This window comes from Poromitra crassiceps (assembly GCF_964638095.1).
Source record: "Poromitra crassiceps genome assembly, contig: HAP1_SCAFFOLD_229, whole genome shotgun sequence".
In the NCBI taxonomy this organism is placed as follows: domain Eukaryota; kingdom Metazoa; phylum Chordata; class Actinopteri; order Beryciformes; family Melamphaidae; genus Poromitra; species Poromitra crassiceps.
The window spans coordinates 171,530-192,194 of NW_028152162.1; the positions used below are offsets into that span (position 1 = coordinate 171,530).

At 45.2% G+C, this 20,665-nt stretch overlaps 2 protein-coding genes across 6 annotated transcripts in view; both read right to left on the reverse strand.

Moving 5' to 3' along the window:
- Positions 1-1,865: 1,865 nt before the first annotated feature.
- Positions 1,866-9,745, reverse strand: LOC310770793 (uncharacterized protein). Of its 5 annotated transcripts, none has more exons than XM_083663498.1 (11): positions 9,505-9,745; positions 8,877-9,077; positions 8,546-8,679; positions 8,179-8,448; positions 6,779-7,165; positions 6,313-6,631; positions 5,915-6,131; positions 5,642-5,806; positions 5,014-5,466; positions 4,815-4,883; positions 1,866-2,101 (listed from the first exon to the last, which is right to left on the reverse strand). In XM_083663498.1, the coding sequence occupies exons 1-9, from the start codon at positions 9,544-9,546 to the stop codon at positions 5,030-5,032; spliced, it is 2,172 nt and encodes a 723-aa protein (XP_083519624.1). In that variant the 5' UTR covers positions 9,547-9,745; the 3' UTR covers positions 1,866-2,101; positions 4,815-4,883; positions 5,014-5,029. The 5 variants fall into 5 exon arrangements, with proteins under 5 accessions (XP_083519624.1, XP_083519626.1, XP_083519627.1 ...); XM_083663499.1 differs by lacking the exon at positions 1,866-2,101 and adding an exon at positions 4,613-4,739; XM_083663500.1 differs by lacking the exon at positions 6,779-7,165.
- A 3,705-nt stretch (positions 9,746-13,450) lies between these two features.
- LOC310770791 (uncharacterized protein) overlaps positions 13,451-20,665 on the reverse strand; it is a gene marked incomplete at its 5' end in the record, with an annotated part of 29,758 nt that continues 22,543 nt past the window's right edge. The window contains 4 exons of the mRNA XM_083663496.1: positions 13,451-13,584; positions 17,354-17,411; positions 19,698-19,714; positions 20,185-20,245. The remainder of the gene's footprint in view (positions 13,585-17,353; positions 17,412-19,697; positions 19,715-20,184; positions 20,246-20,665) is intronic.

Here is a 20,665-nt window from a genome sequence, read left to right on the forward strand (position 1 = left end):
ATCCTTAAAGGTCCCATTCCGTGCAAAAGCTGTTTTTACTTGTAAATGCATATATACTGCTGTCAGCCCTCCCTGTAATGAGTGGTCACAAGCTCAGAACTGCCACAGTTGGATTTGTCCCTATACAGCTCTCTCAAGCAGTCTCCTCCAAGCCACACCCCCAAACGCTTCGTTTGCCCAGACGGGGGATCGGGACGTCACAAGCTTCCTCACGCATACTGCGCGGGTCTCTCTCACACAAGCTACCTGCACCAATTTGTCTATAGCCACAAAATTAACACTTCTAGCTGGAGCGACGCCAACTGTACGTGATCCAGCAACTGCAGAGGTGCATTCGGTAAGTCTAGGCATTTTGAGATGTCCTCTTTAGCGTAGTAACCGTTAAGTTAACGATAACTCGCAACCTAGGGTGCTGGTCCACAGACGCTAATCTGACGCTAATCCGCCCCAGGCTGGGAGCCTGGGGCGGGCTCTCCCTCAGCGGCCACTGGGAACTGTTAGTTCTGAATATATTATAGAAACAGAGCATTCTTGGGAAGCGACGAGATGAGGAAGTGAGAACTCCGTCACAACAAACGGGGTTGCTATATTTTCGACAAATGCTACATTGCCCCGGAGGGCAATGTACAACATTTAAAGCTATCAATGAAAATAAATGCGATACATGCATGGAAACGGCTTTAGCGAATCTTTAATCAAACTCCATTCAAATGCAGTTTTAACGGAGGAAGACAGCGGGATAAGTTAACCAGTGGGGATAATAGGCGACTCACATCCAGAATTGACATTTTATTCACTTAGAGCATTGGTTCCCAAACTGTGGTCCGCGGGGCTCCTCCGCCTGGTGGTCCGCCAGAGAATTGCATTTTTTTTTTTTTTTTTTTACAGACAACAGTTTTTACATACACATTAACCCTGAGCAGTTGCCGGATTGGGCCGATTTTCGGAAATATCGCGATATTTGGGAAACATCACAATTTTGAACATTTACTTTCAGAGGCTGCAGCAGGCTCAGTTTTAAAGCCAGAGCGAAGTTTCTGGTATCATATGAAACTAGAAGACTTAAGGAATGGATGTGTACCAAACATGTCATGCTAGCTTGTCAGGAAGGAAGGTAGCTAAATAACACTCCAAATGTAGGCAACATTTTGGTGAGGGAAAAAAACTTTTTCAAAGGGGTCCTCTTTTTCACAGCCTAATGTTGGCAGGTGTGTGTGTGTGTGTGTGTGTGTGTGTGTGTGTGTGAGAGAGAGAGTGAGTGTCCGTGTGTGTTCATTTTGAACCAGCTAGTAGCCTTATATTGTTATTTAGCCTTTCTGCTGCTATTGCATAGTTAAATCATCAAATTTTATTTTATGGGCGGGGGGGGGGGGGGGGGGGGGGTTATACGCAGTGGAAGTGGTCCATGGGAAATTTGGTTTGGTACGTAGTGGTACTTGGTCGGAAAGGTTTGGGAACCCCTGACTTAAAGTAACCTCTCTGTGGATTATATATACGCTGAATTGAAGAGTGGCGCCTGGTAATCTATTTCATGTACCTCTGTATATCAATAAACTTTATATATAACATAAACCCAGAGGAGAATCCCGATTTCTTCTGCTTCTCTATGCTTCTCTATGGAGCTCTAGGCTCAGGTTGTCTGAGTGTATTGTGGAGCTGCACGCGCTGTGATTTACTCATCTACGTTCGGGGCTTAGCGATAGGTGAATTTCATATGAAGTTGATGATGGTCCTTTTGTTATTTGAGCTGTTTTTGCTTTCATTTAGTTTTGTTTAAACTTCTTTTACGTGTTGGAAATAAAGATGATCAAATCAAATCAAATATGCAGACAAGAGTAAAGGTTAAATAACTCACCCATGGTCTCATCTCTACCAGCCGTTTCCTCTCCAGTAGTCTGCTGTGATTGGGTGGAGCATAGCCAGGTACCAGACGTCACACAGGGTCCCGCCCCAGTTGGCTACCCTCCGCTTGTTGTGTTTACTCCACTGGAGGAAGAGCGCCCTCAGCTGGTGGCTGAGGGGGGCAGGCTGTCTGAAGAGCCAGGCAGAAAACATCCACTGGAAACGGCACTGTGTGTACTGAAGGAACACACTGTGTGGTCTGAAGGATGAGAGAAACAGAGGGTAACAATAAGATGGACAGGGACGCTGGAACTAGGGGTGCTTAGGGCACTGCAGCAACCCCTCCTGGCGGGGAGCTGTACCTCCAAGACTAAAGGGTTTACTTAAATCAATAAAAAATATCGGTCCTGATGGATTCGGTGCTGAATTTTACAAGAAATTCTGTGACATTCTTGCCCCACTCCTCAGAATACATCTAGCTCTAACGCCTACATTCCACTGAGTCCGTGTTTGGTCCGTCTGCGCTGCGGTACGGCTTCGGAGCCGATACGTTTCCACTCTAATCATTGTGTCAACTCCCACCTACTCCGCTGCGTTGCGTGTCTACTCCGTCCCAGCTCCGACGATCCGGAGCTCTCCGAAGCAGATACACAAGGCTTCTATTTTTCACGGATGACGGAGCAAAGCCACAGCAAGTTGGGCGGAGCCAGGCATGGAGTCAACAGGGCAGAGGTGTTTACAGCATTCAATATCAAGCCAGAGGACAAACATGTATGAGGAAAAGTTCATAATTGAAGTGGAAAACCACAAAATAATATATGACACGACCCATCCTTTTTACAAAGACAACACCAAGCAAGTCCACCCCTCCTCTGCTTCTCCAGTTGGGAACAATGATCTTCTGCCTGTTTGTTGTTGTATTTATCCCACATACAAATTGTCTCGCGCGATTTTACCGTGGTAACCTGTGGGTCTTGTCTAGAGGTCGACCGATATTGCTTTTTCAATGGCCGATGCCGATGCCGATCTTTAGAGAGCAGGGCGGCCGATGGCCGATATATAATGCCGATTATTATTTATTTTGTTCATTCGATAAAATACGATTAAAATAAACTCCTCAAAAAAAGTTTGGAAACGTTATTTTGCTCGATTATTTCTCCCCTTTAATAATACCAATTGGTATTGTATTTTATATAGTTGGAAAGCCTGATTAGTCACCTTTACAACGGGGTACAACTTGTAAGGATTGTGCATTCGTGGAATGAGAAACACACAGCTAAACGTGTGGGTAGCGCCCCCAAAAAATGTGCAATATTCTTCTGTTGGTATTTTTTTTTAAAGAAATCTAGTAGCCTAGATTTCCATTATCTATTCATGCACATTGAAAATCGAATATAACATTATACTGTAGGCCTACATCTAATATAAGATGTTATCTTATATCAATTATTCTTTTTATTAAATAGAAAAATACATTGGGTTATGCGGTATAGATTTCAGTAGTGACTGGTAGTCTATAGCGAGAGAGCAGTATGTCAAAGAACTCATTCATGCACTGTTCTATACATTAACAATAATAATAATGTAACTGTTTAGATTTGCTGTCATTTGATGGGAGAAGTGTGTTTGCAGAAGATGGTGGTGACCGAGGAAACGTAACGTTACAGTAGGCTCATGGGTGCATGAGAAGACTCACATTCAGTGGCGGACTGCATAATCGGGCACGTCGGGCAAATGCCCGGTGGCCTGGCCTGGCCTGGCCTGCCAAAATTTTTTTTTTTTTTTTGCAGGCCGATGCAGATTAATTAAAAATGCCAATAATCGGCCCCAATTAATCGGCCGGCCGATTAATCGGTCGACCTCTAGTCTTGTCACTCCAGCTGTCTGGCGGAGCGGAGGCGTGATTTCTAACCCCACATAGGATAGGCAATAACCACGCCCTGTGCCCGCCTACGCAGCAGTCAAGCGCCGGGATTGGCCGGAGCAAGTCTTTTGTGTTCTTCTTTTGACAGATGGAATCTCCCACACCACAAACACTGGAGGGCACGCAGCCCAGCGATTTCATGAACCAACTGAATAACTCTTGATAACGGACAGCGATTTCAGCGGACATTGAGAGCGGACATTGAAATGAATTATGGTCGCATAATAATTGTAATCTACACAATGTACACAATCTACAAAAACATGTATGTGTTCACGTATCGTTCATTTCCTCTAATATAATGTATCATATCGTTAATTTCAAGCTCAATTCTTACCCAGAGAAAAGGTATAGCACTGTATAAATGTAACAAGCAATAGTTTTTTAAACATCTTTATTTTAAAAGATGAATAAACCCAGGTGCTTTAGTCCCAAGCTTCAACAAGCAGACTTTTTATCTAAAAAATCAAATACAATAATAAAATACAGTCCAGTTTTTTCTTCTACATTTTTCACAAGTCCAGCTGGGAATCCCTCTTCCAGTCCCAACAAAAAAACTACAAAAATAATCATATAAAACAATATAAAACCATAGATAAAGTTGTACACACCACAACCAATAAAATCAAAAGTAAAATAAATTATAAATAGCAATAAAGTAAAACACCAATAGCCTATACAAAACATGCAATAAAACCATAGATAAAAAGTTGAACACACCACAACCAATAAAGCTATAATTAAAATAAATGATATGCAAACATGCATCATAAAACCTAGATAAAGTTAAAAACACAATCAATAAAACCAAAAGTATATATAATTATATATAGCTAATAAAACTGTTGGGAATGGGAATGGAATAGACCAGTGTCCTCTAGAGAGAGAGGCGTCAGCGGAGGACCAAAATGCGAGACTCATTAGCCAATGAACACTACACGGCTCTGGAATGGACAGGTCACAGCATCCATCTCTGGGGAGAGGTAAATAGTGAGGAAATAGTCTCAGTGGATAAATGGAAACATTTTACATTTAAAACTATACTTACTGTGTCTTATCAGTGATGGAGGCAGAGGTCACAAGGAGCAGCAGCAGGTGACTTCAGGCAGCATGGTCACTGGGTTGGGACAATATCGGAGGAGAGGAGAGGAAAGGAGTGGAGAGAGGGAAGAGGAGAGGAGGTAAATTACACGAGGAAATCATCTCAGTGAATAAATGGAAACTTTTACATTTCAAACTATACCTACTCAGACAAAGTTGGTATCATTTTGGGTGGCTTTTTCTCTCTGACACAGAGTGTACCAGATGATGAGGAGCTGGTGCTCTGACCCTCTTGGCTGGCTGGCCGTAAACATGATCAGGTCCTGTTGTGACCTTTGTGGGGCGTCCAGCAGCAAGGCGGCGTCTTCCCCCCAAGGGTACCCTGCGTCTCGCCACTGCTGTTGGCTGTGCAGGGATAGCAGGGCCAGCATGCCTGGCAGCTCTACGTATGGCTCTAGATCTAACAGATGTCAAACCGTTGTTTGTGTACCGGCCAAACATATGTAAGGCTGTGCTGATCTTGGATGGATTGTCTTTGATTTTTTTAAAGGCCTTTACTGCAGCCAGTAATGGGGTTGTGAGAGACAGGTTGCTGTTGACCATGGCTAACAGCTCCTTATATATTTCAGCTAATCCCTCTTCAGCAGCTTGACGTGATTCTGGAAAACGAGACCAATAGTAATTTAACCAACAATTGTGAAATATTGTCTAGTTGTCTAGTGGTGTATTGGGTTCTATTATACCAACTCGGCACCAAAAAGTATTTGCACGTGAATAACAAAATGTGAATATTGATATAGGCCACAGTTGAAAGCACGCGTTCTGACTCAATACCTTCCTCCGATTCAGCCTGTTGAACCTCTTCAGCTACCATCACCAGATCCGTCTCTTCTCGACAGGTGTCACCGGCAGTGTCCACGTCTGCAACTGCATCTGTCCCTCTGGATGGCACAGCCTCTTCCTTCAACGGCTGCAGAAACTGGAGGGGAACATTATCCTCTGAAAATGAAACAAGATACCAAAATTTATGTCACGCACCTCCATTGAGTAGCCTACAGTTTGTGACTACACTACACTGCCATAGCCTGTACTTTGTATTTTACTTACTACCAGTTGCCATGTACAGCAGCTTTGCCTTCATGTCTGCTGTTTGTGGCAGGAAGTTGGTGCTGGGGACGCTGTGCTGGAGGACGACACCTGCCTGGTGTTTGCAGGGCCCACCACTGCTACCCATGGGACAGGTGCACATCTCCAGCTGTATGTCAACGACATAGACCTTTCCAGGAGTGGAGGAGCTTTTGACCTCAAAGTGGCTGTCATCAATCTATGTGAAAAAGTGACAGCGAAGACAGATAACAGACAGGAAGCAAACATGCATATTAAAAAACTGCCTGGACATTTCTTTCAGTCTCAAACTTTGCCAGGAGAAATTAATCTCCATCTATTAATCACATTTACTATCCAACTCCGCTTTGTAAAAAATTTAAATCTAATAAAAGTTTTACCTTGTGAATGTCTTCAGGTTTCACACTGTTGTCCTTTACCAGGAACCTGGACTTCTGAAAGCCTTCCCAATGGCCAAGGGCAGCAGCTGTTATTCTGGCCTCATAATATGCAGTGAGGCGGGTGGTCAGAAAGTCAAATAACTGTGGAACATTGTACGCTTTGGTGCGATGTAGGATTTTGTCTTTCAATATGCGCATTGCAGCCTCGCTGTAGTTGTTGGTGTTGTTGTTTCTCACAGGAATGGTGTCCCTGTAACAGAGAGCCCAACATTCCCTCCGGCTGTAGAGCTTCTCCAAATAGCCCCTGAACTTCGGATACCTTTTAGAGTCAAACACAGTGCATCGATATGAAAAAGTATTAATAGGTACCATTCCAGTAACTCCAATGACAAACAGGACTGTTCTGAAGTGAAAAAATGCTATGGAAATATGGAGACTAGCTGTCCACGTCACAGAATTGACTAACCTGTTGAAAGCAGAGCTCTGTAAAGCCTGATGGTAATGGCTGTTCATTGAACTTTCCCCCTGGGCATATAGCAAGTCTTTGACAAGCGCAAACAACGTAGCCCTGTCTCCCATGCTGATGTCATTCTCTTTGCACCACAACCATCTCCATGCAGCTTGCAGCAGGTGAAAGGAACAGAGGAGAAGTTTGGCTTGTGGGAAGGCTCTGTTTAGTGCTGCTCTCTCTGCCCGGCTGTCATCTGTGAGGAAAAGCATGGGCCCTGACTCTCCCCTGCCTGAAAAGGAGTCTTGATCAAGGAGGCTCTTCAAAAGTTGTAGGCCCTCGAATATGACCTGCTCTTCCTCAGACTGGCTGATGATAATTCCAAGCGGCAGGCCACCAGCACAACTGTGGGTCAACAGCAGGAATATTCGACAATGATGCCGGTCCATATTACCTGAAGCATCCATGAAGCACATCTCCCCACTGTGCTTGAGGTTGGTGTGCACTCTTTTCATCAAGGGGGAGCAGATGGCAATTAAAAGTCGCTTGCCACTGGATGTCGTTACTTTAGCGCATTGGTCCTTGCACTCAGTGTTGTACTGCTCAATCTGCCTCTCCAGAGCCGCTACCATCTGTACTCCATCAGATCTGACATACTCCTGACTGAATATCTGATGTTAGAACACGGCTCTCTTGAATACTCGATTCTGATTGGTCAATCAACAATATTCACCGGTCATTATTTCTCGACAACCGACCGCTGCTCTGCCACACCTGGATTAATCAGTTGATAAGAGCTTTTTGTCAGCAAGACACTACTAATTAGGCCAACCAGTTGCAGCTGTGGTGTCTTGTGTGCCAATTACGAATGAAACCGCTTTGTCGTTGAAAACGCTATTAAAAAATCTATTTGAATAATTATTTTTGTCAGATTATTGAATGATTTAGTTGTAGGCCGTGTTCTAAGCGGGATAATGTATATTGAGGCGGTGATTACTGGGAAATAATGACCTTCAGGTGAACGATTAAGCCCTCCGCTGGCGCGTCGGGCTCAATCCACCTGTCGGTCATTATTTCCCCGTAATCACCGCCTCAATATACATTATCCCTTACGTAAAGTCTGTCCAAAGACAATAAATTAGCGAGGCAATTGTATACTCAACTTTCAAAATTAACTAATGCTGCTTTTTATTTAGTAATGATATCTTCCTTGAATAAAACATTTCTCTTTCACAGGTTCTGACAAGGTGAATGAAGCACAAGTATGAAACATTATTCTTTGCAGGTTCTACACAAGTACTAATCCTGTTTCTGGAATGGCAACAACTGACAAAAAGAGTAAATTTATATAGGAGAGTTTAATAAATTACTTTTATCATGCATTTATTTGAAAAGAAAAAAGTATCAAACATATTTACCTGTAGCAGTCCATTAGAGTAGGACAGAGTGCTCTGTCTGCTGTGACAAACACATAATCATCCCCATGTTCCACCTGAAGATCATGCTTGAGCACATCTAAGGCTGAACTTGGGGAGTGTCCTGCTTCAAAAAGCTTGCTCAGTTTCTCTTTTGCCTTGTTGCCCACATCGCGGTGCCGCAGTGCACCAGCCACATAAATGTTGTGGTTGTGGTCGCTGCGGATGGTTAGTATTGCAGGAAAGGTTAGCATGTGAGGGTCCTTGCTTCTGCTGAGAAATTTATAGACAAAAATGTCATGTTCTTTAGGAAAACAGTGCCAAACCGCATCCTCAATGTCATATTTAGAGCAAGCCTTACCTTACTTACCTAGTCTGTTTGCGCTCAGTGCTTTGGATTGACACAGTCATCGTCGCAGGGCAGTTTGTGTTCTTGCTCCTGCGTGGCACTGCATTTTCTTTGAGTACGTAAGGTCGTACCTTATGCTGGCATCTTAAGTCCACCTTAGGACAATACATGTAGGACAATACATGTGTTATTTTACAACAGCTTATAGGTCTTATAATTATAATAGACTACCTGCATTTACCCCACCAAAAATGTCAATTCACACACACACACAATTCTTTTTTACTAGAACATCAACCTAAAAAACCTAAAAAAAATAGGATTGTAGGATGTTCAATGCAAAGTGTCTTACACTGTAAAGAACTTCCCGGCCCGTTGCTGGACGCGTGCGGTTCACCCTCCAGGTGACTGTGTGAGATTTCAGCCATGCCATCAACTCATCCTTTGTTGACAAGGCCATCCGAAGAGTGGCCCTGAAGTTAACGTGGTCAACTGTCTCACTAAGGGTGTCGTAACAGCACACATGGTATGAATAGCCGTCTGGCATAGAGGCCTATCAAACACAAGAGTATAAAGTAATTTTTTTTACATACCTATAGCCTATAATATAGCTACCATTAGCCTTTTCCACTTCACACCCAATTGACCCATTTTGTGTCTAAGATGCAAGCAAAACTAAAATGGCAAAAATGAAAATGGCTAATTTGTCTATTCAAAGCAGAAGTTTACTATGGTATTTATTTTATAGGCTACTATTCAAAGCAGACGTTCAAAACAGGAAACCCAGAGATATTACTCTTGGGGTTGATGCAGGTTGATAGGATTTTCTCACAGGGCTTTCTGAGGAGAAAGATAATTATTGCCTCAAATATCAGATTAAGACGAGATGAAAAAAGTTGTGCTATAAGAACAATCTAACTGTGTTAGTTTTGCTAAGAAGTTTTGATGGAGAAAAATTAGTTAAAACATTGTTAATTTACCCTTTTACCGAAATCATGTTGTAGCGGCACGCTGAGCTGCATGCAGGCTGAAGCCTTGTCAGTCTGCTTGTCACGCACCAGGAGCTTGTCAAGTAATCACCGTCCCATTGGCTCACGTGAGCGGCCAATCCCGGCGCTTGACTGCTGCGTAGGCAGGCACAGGGCGTGGTTATTGCCTATCTTATGTGGGGTTAGAAATCACGCGCCATTGAGCAGCTGCCTGTGATTCCTGTGTGCGTGTGTGTGAGACTCGAGAGAGAGAGAGAGAGAGAAAGAGAGAGAGAGAGAGAGCGAGAGAGAGAGAGAGAGAGCATAAGGGTTCATTTGGTCCGTCCAGTCTTGGACTATCTGGTAAATAAGTTCCAGGAAGTAAAAGTCAGTAAAAACTTTTTTTTATTTTTATTTTTTTGGGAAAACAAATACTGTATATGTCTGATGTGTCACTGAGGCAAAAAATAAAAGGCTCAAAAGAGAGTTCTGCTTGAAACGGTGTCCTTCACTAAAAACCTCTTTTTCTGCTATTTGTCTCCCAAGGAGTGCATTTTTAGTGAAAACAAGCTAACTTCCACTGCTTGTAACTAAACAAGGAAACATTTTTCAGTTTCAGTTTTTTACAAGGGGTAAGAAGAGAGTCTCTGCTTTATTGTGAGATATGTTGTGTAATTTTATTCCTAGCACAGAATATTCTGTGGGTCCTGGAAGATCAGGAAATATGCTCAAAATCCTGGCACTGGGAGCACACAGACCGAAATGACCCTGGCAGAGAATGAGTTAACCTGTAGTTTATGCACACCTGAGTCAAAATTACTATGGCTTTTGTCAATGTGTTTTATCTGCAGACTAGGAGCCATAGGCTTTTGGTTCTATCAAAGCCTTTATTTTTTGTATTGAGTGATACACTTTAATAAAACACTCATATTATATCAGAAGTTCTTTGTTTTGTGTTCACAATAGTGATGTCAGTTAGATTTGGTTAGGTCAGAGCTCTGGAATATTACAGTTAAATCATCCATCTTTGCTCACTACATCTGCCTTTCTTACTGTCATGTTACTGGCAAAGCTGTAACAGATTTGGCATTGGGCAGAGTTCTATTCAAGTGAATGGGCAGGCATGGGAAGTCTGTCCCATTATAAACCATTAGGGCCAGGGGTGCCCAACCTTTTTTGACCCAAGATCTACTTTTCAAGCAGCCAGCCTCCTAAGATCTACCAGTCCAGTTTCAACATCGCAAACGCACACACATCGTTTCCAGCCTGCAGTAACTAACCTCACAACACTTTCTCGTTGTCCCACAACCACTTGACATTAGGGCTGTGAATCTTCACTGGCCTCACGATTCGCGTCTCCCACCCTGCCAGACGAACTCAACGCGTTCTACGCCAGGTTCGACCCCTCTGCCAGAGCGCCTCCCCCCCCCCCCCTCTCCTCCCTCAGCCACCTCTCACCACCACCACCCCTCCTCCCCCCTCTCCCCCCCCTCTCTCCTCCCCCCCTCTCTCAGCACCCCCTCCCATTCCCACCTAACCACCAACCCCCCCCACCTCCCGCCCCCCACAGATCCAGACCGCCCTCTCACCATCACTGAGGATGAAGTGTGCCGGTCGTTCCTGCGTATCAACCCATGCAAGGCGGCCGGCCCGGACGGCATCCCCGGGCGGGTCCTCAAGGCCTGCGCCCACCAGCTGGCAGGCGTATACACAGACATTTTCAACCAGTCTCTCTCCCTCCGGCGAGTTCCCTCCTGCTACAAAGCAGCGACAATCATCCCCATTCCCAAGCAGCAGAAAGTGACCAGCCTCAATGACTGGCGCCCAATAGCCCTCACGCCAATAGCCAGCAAGTGCTTTGAAAAGCTGGTCATATCAAAGATACGCCCCACACTCCCCCCGGACCACGACCCGCAACAATTCGCATACCGCCCCAACAGGAGCACAGCGGACGCAGTAGCACACGTGCTCCACACCGCACTGTCCCACCTGGAGGGGAAGGACACATATGTAAGAATGCTGTTCGTGGACTACAGCTCAGCATTCAACACCATAGTACCCTCCAGGCTGGTACGCAAGCTCAGGGATCTGGGACTAAACACGGCAATGTGCGACTGGATCCTGGATTTCCTGACAGACCGCCGCCAGGTGGTGAGAGTGGGCAACCTCACCTCCTCCCCACTGACCATCAGCATAGGAGCGCCCCAGGGGTGAGTCTCCAGCCCCTTCTGGTACGACCTCTACACCCACGACTGCGTGGCGACTCAAACCTCAAACACCATCGTGAAGTTTGCAGACGACACAGCAGTCGTGGGGCTGATCTCGGGGGACGACGAGACGGCCTACAGAGAGGAGGTGAGGGCCCTAGAACAGTGGTGCCAGGACAACCACCTCTCTCTGAACGTCTCCAAGACCAAGGAGATCATTGTGGACTACAGGAGAGGGGGGGGCGCACACCCCCCAATCACCATCAGTGGTGGAAAGGGTGGACAGCTTCAAGTACCTGGGAGTCAACATCCACCAGGACCTGACCTGGGCCGGTCACACCGCCACTGTTGTCAAAAAGGCCCAAGAGCGAATACACGGACGCAGGCGCCTGAAGAAATTTGGGGTAAGGAAAGAAATCCTCAGGGACTTCTACAGAGGCACCATTGAAAGCCTGCTGACTGGCGGCTTCACCACCTGGTACGGGAACTGTACCACCATGGACCGCAGGGCGCTACGGAGGGTGAGGCGTGCGGCCCAGCACGTAACAGGATGTGAGTTGCCAGAACTGCATGAACTGTATAACCAGCGGTGCCTCAGGAGGTCCCTGAAGATCATCAAAGACACAAACCATCCCCACAACAGCCTGTTCTCCCTGCTACCCTCAGGGAGAAGATACAGGGTTCCAAAAGCACGCACAAATCGCTTGAGGAACAGTTTCTTCCCGCAGGCCACGAGACTCCTTAACATACACAAATAGTGTAGTACAGTAGTCGTACCGTACCGTACTGCAGCTGCTACCATTACGTATGTCTAATGTTTAATTGTATGTTTAATAAGGTACATGCTATTTGCACCTGTATGTCAAATACGTCGAATTTAAAATGTTTAAGCACGTATGCACATGACATGTGCACCTATGTGCAGTGAATATGCCACTGTCTCGGACTGTCTTATCACTATACTGCCTTATTGCTTATTGTTGCTTATTGCTTATTGCTTATTGCCTTATTGCTTATTGTTTTTGCACTCATTGTTATATTTGTACTATGTCGTAAACGGAGTCTACAGCACAAGAATTTCACACGTGATACTTGTACCATGGAGTGACAATAAAAATCTTGAATCTTGAATTCGATTCGATTACAATTCAGAGGGCTACGATTCAATTCGATTACGATTATCTTAAATCGATGAATCACTTTTTTTCCCCAATACATGATTTATTTTTTCTCACTTTCTTTTTTCTCACTGTGTGCCTACTTTTAAAATAAAAGTGCATTTGGAATTGCATTGTATTATGATCCATAATTAAAATAAACAACTGCATGTACTTCCATTATCTTTTTATTTGATTATAATTTTTTGTTTTTTTCTATAATTGATTTTTGACGCGATCGACCTGGGGTCAGTCCGCAGTCGACCAGTAGACCGCGATCGACAGGTTGGGCACTCCTGCATTAGGCTATCTGTCTGTGTGTTTCCACTGGATTAAAGAAAATACATTATGTGATGTTGACTGATGTTTTATGTATTACATAAAATATGACATGTTTTCTTTAGGTGTATATACTTTAGGTGTCATCTGAATGGAAGAATTACTCAATTTGAATATGAAAAATATACAGTAAATGTTGGTATAATAAACTTTGATTAGCAGTCCTTTTCATCAAATTAGTAGCTATAATTGGGAGTGATGGTGTTACAGTTAGGCTACTGGTGGAAGTGCACGGTCACAATCTGGCCCCTTGGTAGCGAGGACTTTTTGTGTGGCCCTCTCTATCATCAAAGTTGCCCATCCCTGCCTTAGACAGCGTGGTGACTGTCCGTCCGTCCAGTGTTGATGATGTTGTTGATGAAGTTGGCTCGGATGGGTCGAGGCAGATCCTGACGGAGAAAAATATTATTGTCAACGTATTGACACTATTCCCTCACAGCAGTACAGTTTTTATCAGTGTCCATTTTTTATCAAGCGTAACTGTAAATAAACTAAAACATAAAACTTAGTATAGTACATAACTAGAAATACCACATTGTGGTTGTATGCCTCCACCAACAAGTGAGCAGTCTACATCCATGTCTGTCCAGACTCATACAAGCACAAATACCTTGAAGCCCACAGCGCAGTGCTGTGGCCATTCAGCCTTACGCTACGTTCACATAGGGCACCTACGCCTTGCCTCAACCCACGCCTACGCCTACAGACCTTGAGCTGCGCGTGAAGTGAACCTACACACGCTTTTGCGTTCACACTGCACGCCTATTACACGCTGAACCTGAGCCGAGTTACAAGCGCCTCTCCTCTCTCCCGAGTGTTTTTTTTGGTCACGTGTGGTCCCGAATTATCATGAGTAGGTAAAATAAATCGGATATATTTAATGTGCTATTGATGCTGGATATGTATAACCAGGTCTCCTTCTTTGGTGACTGCTGTCATAGAGAACTGGATGCTGTTGTACTAACGCTAAGTGGATTAACTTTTCATTATCCATCTTGCTTCTTTCGGTCGCTATTCTCTCTCCTGAAGATTTGTTTACCGACGGGGAGAAAGCAGCCACCCGTCAATCACTCTCTCTCTCGCTCTCTCTGCTCAACATTGTTGTAGTAACACCATTTTATTTTGAAATTCAGTTGACTTTGCCATTTCCCACGGATATTGTCGCATTTTTCCTTCATGGTTTGACAGAAAAAGTGTGCCTTCACGCGCCTAGTCGGCTTGAAAATAGAACTCACGCCTAAACAATAAAATTGGCGCAGCTCAGGCGAGGCGTGGGTACACGCAAGGTTCACGCTGAGGCGCCCTGTGTACACAGCCTCATTGACTAAAAAGGACGCCTATTTAGAAGCGTGGGTAAAGGCAAGGCGTAGGCAAGGCTTGGGTGCCCTGTGTGAACGTAGCCTTATGGCACTTTAAGCAATGTTTGGGAGTACCTCAGCAACACAACTAATTGTTTTCAACATGGAAAATGCTCCTACCCCTACGCCAAAACCACCCACTTCTCCCCAACCACTCCCTCTACCCATCACTCGAATCCCAACTCTCTAAAGGTGCTCTTATACTCGAGCAAAGCTCCGTGGGGGTGGGGCCCCGCGAGTCTCCGTGAGTCACCGTGCAGACCTCGCGCTGGGGGTGATGCCATTATACTCAGAAAGTGATCAGCATGTATTGTACAATGGTGAGAACAGCCCGTGAAAAGTCGCAATGAAACTCTGTGCAGTACTGAGTGCGCTTTCACTCTCAAACGACCGCACATCAGCACATGAAGGACTCACCAAACTTGTTTTTACTGAAAGCCGTTTTTACTTCTCAGCCCTGATAGCCTACTACTCTGTGCTGCTTTTAATCTCTCTCAATAATGCTCTCAACACAACACATTTACTTGGTGAAATGACTAAAAACGAACAGTTGCAAATCAAAGTTTATAGCCTACCACATGGGTCAAGAAATGTGGCGAAAACACAGCTCAGTGTTCAGGGCTCAGTGGCTCGAAAGCGGACATGTTTGGAGAGAAGCCGTGCGCTGCTCGCGCTGTGAGGAAAAAAATGTCGCACCGCGCTCGCACTCGCACCTCACGGGGCCTCGCGCCTCACGGGGCCTCGCGCCTGGCCTACATGGATTGTATTACTCACGGACTCCAACTCCGAGATCTGTTCCACCACCATGGAGGGCGTCTCTCTCTCTCTCTCTCTCTCCCTTTCTGTCTCTCTCCCTCTGTGTGTGTGTGTCTCTCTCTCTCACACACACACACACACACACAAACACACACCCTCCCTCTCTCTATCTCCTCCATCCCTCTCCTGCTTCCGAGGCAACCAGCACAGCAGCAGCAGCGCACATTCACAGCGCGCGCTCTCGGGATGAGCTCACATTATATTCATGTGCTGATATACGGTCGTTTCAGAGTGAAGTTCAGAGCAGTTTCTCACTCATCACAGTAACATGAGGATTATGGACTATACCCTACTTGGCTGCAGCTCTGACCATCACTGTATGCCTCAGAGGCAGCGTGGAGCGCGCACAAAATCTGCCTCACGCTGCCTCGCTCGACCATGTCTCAGCTTTAGTTGTTGTCTGTGCACTCTGCAGCTGTGGCTGAGAGACATGATGATGCTGTATTATTTTTTCGACCATGAGCATGACGCACTGATAAAAACATTGCAAGTATTTGGAACACTGAAAGCGCCGCATGTCAGCCTGAACGTGAAAGAGAGGGAAATATGATGGTGAGATCTTTCTCCACATGGAGCCTATCAAGATCTAAAGCCATGACCGTTTATTTGATGTGAAGGCAATCCATTATTTCTACAAACGTGTGAAGTTGTCTTCGGTGCGCACTTGATAAACGATGTGTTCACTGGCCACAGGCGTGTACTTGCTATGTGTGTGCACGTGATTCATGTGTGTGCACGTGATTCATGTGTGTGCATGTGATTCATGTGTGTGCACGTGATTCATGTGTGTGCACGTGATTCATGTGTGTGCACGTGATTCATGTGTGTGCATGTGATTCATGTGTGTGCACGTGATTCATGTGTGTGCACGTGATTCATGTGTGTGCACGTGATTCATGTGTGTGCACGTGATTCATGTGTGTGCATGTGATTCATGTGTGTGCACGTGATTCATGTGTGTGAATGTCAATGAAAATGTTTTTTCCCTTGCCAAAATGTTGTCTAACTTTGGAGTGTTATTTATTTACAGTAGCTACCTTCCTGACAAACTAGCATAACATGGTACAAATCAATTCCTTGTGTCCTAGTTTCATATACCAGAAACTTCATTCTGGCTTTAAAACTGAGCCTGCTGCAACCTCTGAAAGTAAATTATCAAAATTGTAATATTTCCCAAATATCGCGATATTTCCGAAAAAGTAATTATCTGGCGGACCATCAGGCGGAGCGACCACAGTTTGGGAACCCCACCCCCATTCCTTGACCCCCACACCCCCTCCCACACACCCCTAGCCACTCTCTCTAGCCACCCCTCAAACCCCGACCCTCTACGACCATCCTATCCCTAGCTATGACCCCTTTTCCCTAGCCCCTCCCCTTTCCCTCACCACACCCCTTGAACCCCGACTCTCCACAACCTTCCAAGCCCTATAGAGTACTGCAGGGATGACGTAGTTTTGTAGTCGGAATGTGGAAGTCCCGGACTTCCGGGTTCTTCACTGTTTCTGCCTATGGGATTTTTGAATGGGTTTTTGGCGCGATGCTTCAAATAAGGTCTGTGGACAACGCACGCTTATTCAAATGCGAACCAGTGTTCAGCGGGATAATCTTCACACATGAGGACCACTTTCATGAGTTTTGAAGCGTAAATGCGAGCCCTAGAGGTAAAAAGCTCATGCTAAGCTAATCCAGAACTACACAGTGTCGCATAGGCTTCCACGTCACGTCACCACTCAACCTGGACTGTTGTTGATGTGTGCGCTGCTGTGCACTGATTACCCCGGGCTGAACCAGGTGAGGGAAAGAGAATTTCCGTGTTCGTCCTTTGAAGTGATGACGTTATTGACGTATAATATCCCCGTCGACTCAACAGTGTCGTCTCATTTAGCAGCTTTCCTCTTTGAGGCAGGAAGCAACAGGGCTTGGGCCTGCTGAAATGCAGTCTTTTTATGAAACACAAATAGAAAAGAAAAGAAGTCCTTACACTGTCTGTGATGTTGTAGAATTTCATAAGACACTTCAGGGTAGCTGAGACGATGGCACTGTAAAAGACATGGAGGAAGTGTGAGCGTGCGATACTTCTAGTTATAATAAATAGCAATAACACGCTATAGCTTTGTGAGCTTTAAAGACCCCCTAAAGTCAAAAACATGTTTTTCTTCTTGTTCCTTCAGTTGGATGTGTGAGCTTCACTGTGCTGAATGATGTCTGTGCAGAGTTGGACAGTAGAAGACTGTTTCCACAATCGTCTGCTGAAAGTGTTTCTCTGAGCTCACTGAAAAGGTTGTTTACAACGAGCATGAATTGGTGACCAGGGGTGTAGTGGAGGGTAAACACACAGGGGCGTAGTGGAGGGTAAACACATAGGGGCGTAGTGGAGGGTAAACACACAGGGGCGTAGTGGAGGGTAAACACATAGGGGCGTAGTGGAGGGTAAACACACAGGGGCGTAGTGGAGGGTAAACACATAGGGGCGTAGTGGAGGGTAAACACACAGGGGCGTAGTGGAGGGTAAACACACAGGGGCGTAGTGGAGGGTAAACACACAGGGGCGTAGTGGAGGGTAAACACACAGGGGCGTAGTGGAGGGTAAACACACAGGGGCGTAGTGGAGGGTAAACACACAGGGGCGTAGTGGAGGGTAAACACACAGGGGCGTAGTGGAGGGTAAACACACAGGGGCGTAGTGGAGGGTAAACACACAGGGGCGTAGTGGAGGGTAAACACACAGGGGCGTAGTGGAGGGTAAACACACAGGGGCGTAGTGGAGGGTAAACACACAGGGGCGTAGTGGAGGGTAAACACACAGGGGCGTAGTGGAGGGTAAACACACAGGGGCGTAGTGGAGGGTAAACACACAGGGGCGTAGTGGAGGGTAAACACACAGGGGCGTAGTGGAGGGTAAACACACAGGGGCGTAGTGGAGGGTAAACACACAGGGGCGTAGTGGAGGGTAAACACACAGGGGCGTAGTGGAGGGTAAACACACAGGGGCGTAGTGGAGGGTAAACACACAGGGGCGTAGTGGAGGGTAAACACACAGGGGCGTAGTGGAGGGTAAACACACAGGGGCGTAGTGGAGGGTAAACACACAGGGGCGTAGTGGAGGGTAAATACACAGGGGCGTAGTGGAGGGTAAACACACAGGGGCGTAGTGGAGGGTAAACACACAGGGGCGTAGTGGAGGGTAAACACACAGGGGCGTAGTGGAGGGTAAACACACAGGGGCGTAGTGGAGGGTAAACACACAGGGGCGTAGTGGAGGGTAAACACACAGGGGCGTAGTGGAGGGTAAACACACAGGGGCGTAGTGGAGGGTAAACACACAGGGGCGTAGTGGAGGGTAAACACATAGGGGCGTAGTGGAGGGTAAACACACAGGGGCGTAGTGGAGGGTAAACACACAGGGGCGTAGTGGAGGGTAAACACACAGGGGTGTAGTGGAGGGTAAACACAAGTAAACACAGTTTACCCACCTCTTTGAAATGAGGCAGATCGTTTACTCACCTATTTTCAGATCAACTGTATCAATCAATGAGGAGAAACAATGTGGGTAAACTACTCACCTTGGATAGTTTACCCACCTCTGTATTTACCACTACACAGCTGATCGTGACATCACGGATACTGGAGCCAATCCCTGTCCAGTATTCAGCAGTTAAAGCCCCAACACATTCTCACTGCAGATGGGTCAGGAACCCTTGTCGTCATTTTGTCGGGAGTGAGAATGTGTTGAAAGCCCGTGTTGTATGCTGTGATTGGCTAGTTAGGTTCTAGATAGGCCTAACCCTGATTGGTTGCTTTGGATTTTTAAATGAGGCAGAAGGAGGGAAAGTCATCTTACGGATTTGACAAGATAATATAACCTTTTTTTGTGGGACGGACAGACACAAATTATTATTCAAAGTAGAGTATTTTATATACATCTTGAAACATGACTTTAGAGGGTCTTTAAGCAAAGTGACAGCACTATAAGGTTATTAGCAATTGTATGATACTATAATGCACTTATGAGGACATATGAGCAGTATTTGCAGACTGCAAGTAAAGTGTAAAACAAAAGAGAGTATTTGTTGTCACTTTGGCATGGAGGTATAAAGAATTATGAATGCTCAACTTATAATACATTATGTCCACCAATTAATTACTTTATAACCCTTGTTATAAGTTTCCATGGATGATTAGAAACATTTATAAAGTTGTATAAACCCTTATACATTCATTTAATGTTATGAATGTGCTCATAATGCATTGTAGACATGACCTTCATAGAAAGTGTTTGTTACCAAAATATCTTGAAGACGGGCGATACTAATTAGATTGTTTACCTGCTTCCAGCAAGACCCTTGAGAAAACAGAGAGACAAACATTAAGTGACATATTTCATGGTTAGTCTAGAGCAGTGGTTCCCAACCTTTTTTCTCTTATGTACCCCTTGAGCTGTTTTCCCATGCCAGTAGTACCACCTCACTCATGCATGTCGATGATTCTCCTAAATTTGTTCTATTAATCTAATATTAAACTTTTAGTAGGCATCTCTAACAAATCTGATTGATTGAATGGAAATCATTTGAATGACTCCCATTTAATACAATTCTTCCCATTTCAATTGGGGAAGAATAATCAGTTTTACCAAGACGGGCCTATGAAATTACTTGGAATATTGTTTTTGATCATTTTGGAAATAAATTGTAATCCCCAATCTTTCCAAGTACCCCCTGCAAGCTGCTAAAGTACCCCTAGGGGTACACGTACCCCTGGTTGGGAAACACTGGTCTAGAGAACCTTCAGACTAATATCTGCAGAGATCCTCACCACTTGTCGAGGAACGTTGGTGTCGTACTTGAGTGTGAAGTTCTGCTTTGTCAAGGCGATGCTGCAACCAGAAACACACAGACTTGAATGAGTGAAGTAGCACTGCACACAGGGTTCCCACTGTTTCCAAGAGATCTTACAGGACATTCCCAGGACTTTTTCAGTGACAATTTAGCTCAGTGAGCTCTCTATTGGTTGATCTCAGGGTGCTTACCGCTAGACCCCGAAATAATTTGTGGATAATGAGTGTTAATTCTGTGGCGTCAGTGTCTCGCATTTAACCAGTCAGTCCGTGCATTATGTTTAGTGCAAACAGACAATTTATTAACAAATATTTGTCATTATACATTGATTATTGCTTATCATCGAATGGAATACAACTTTATGATTTATTATTATTATTGTGTGTACAAAGTCTAAATATCAGGTTTACAGTTACAGCCGGGTGGGGTGGCTGGACAGGTAGATCTTGTGCTGTTGA

Excerpts from the sequence above, each read along its gene's own strand:
- LOC310770793 (XM_083663498.1), bottom strand. The coding sequence starts at position 9,546 with ATGCAGCTCAGCGTGCCGCTACAACATGATTTCGGTAAAAGG. Across the intron at positions 9,078-9,504 it reads AACATGATTTCGGTAAAAGG|GCCTCTATGCCAGACGGCTA; the intron begins GTAAATTAACAA and ends TGTGTTTGATAG. Across the intron at positions 5,807-5,914 it reads GCTGTACATGGCAACTGGTA|AGGATAATGTTCCCCTCCAG; the intron begins GTAAGTAAAATA and ends TTTCATTTTCAG.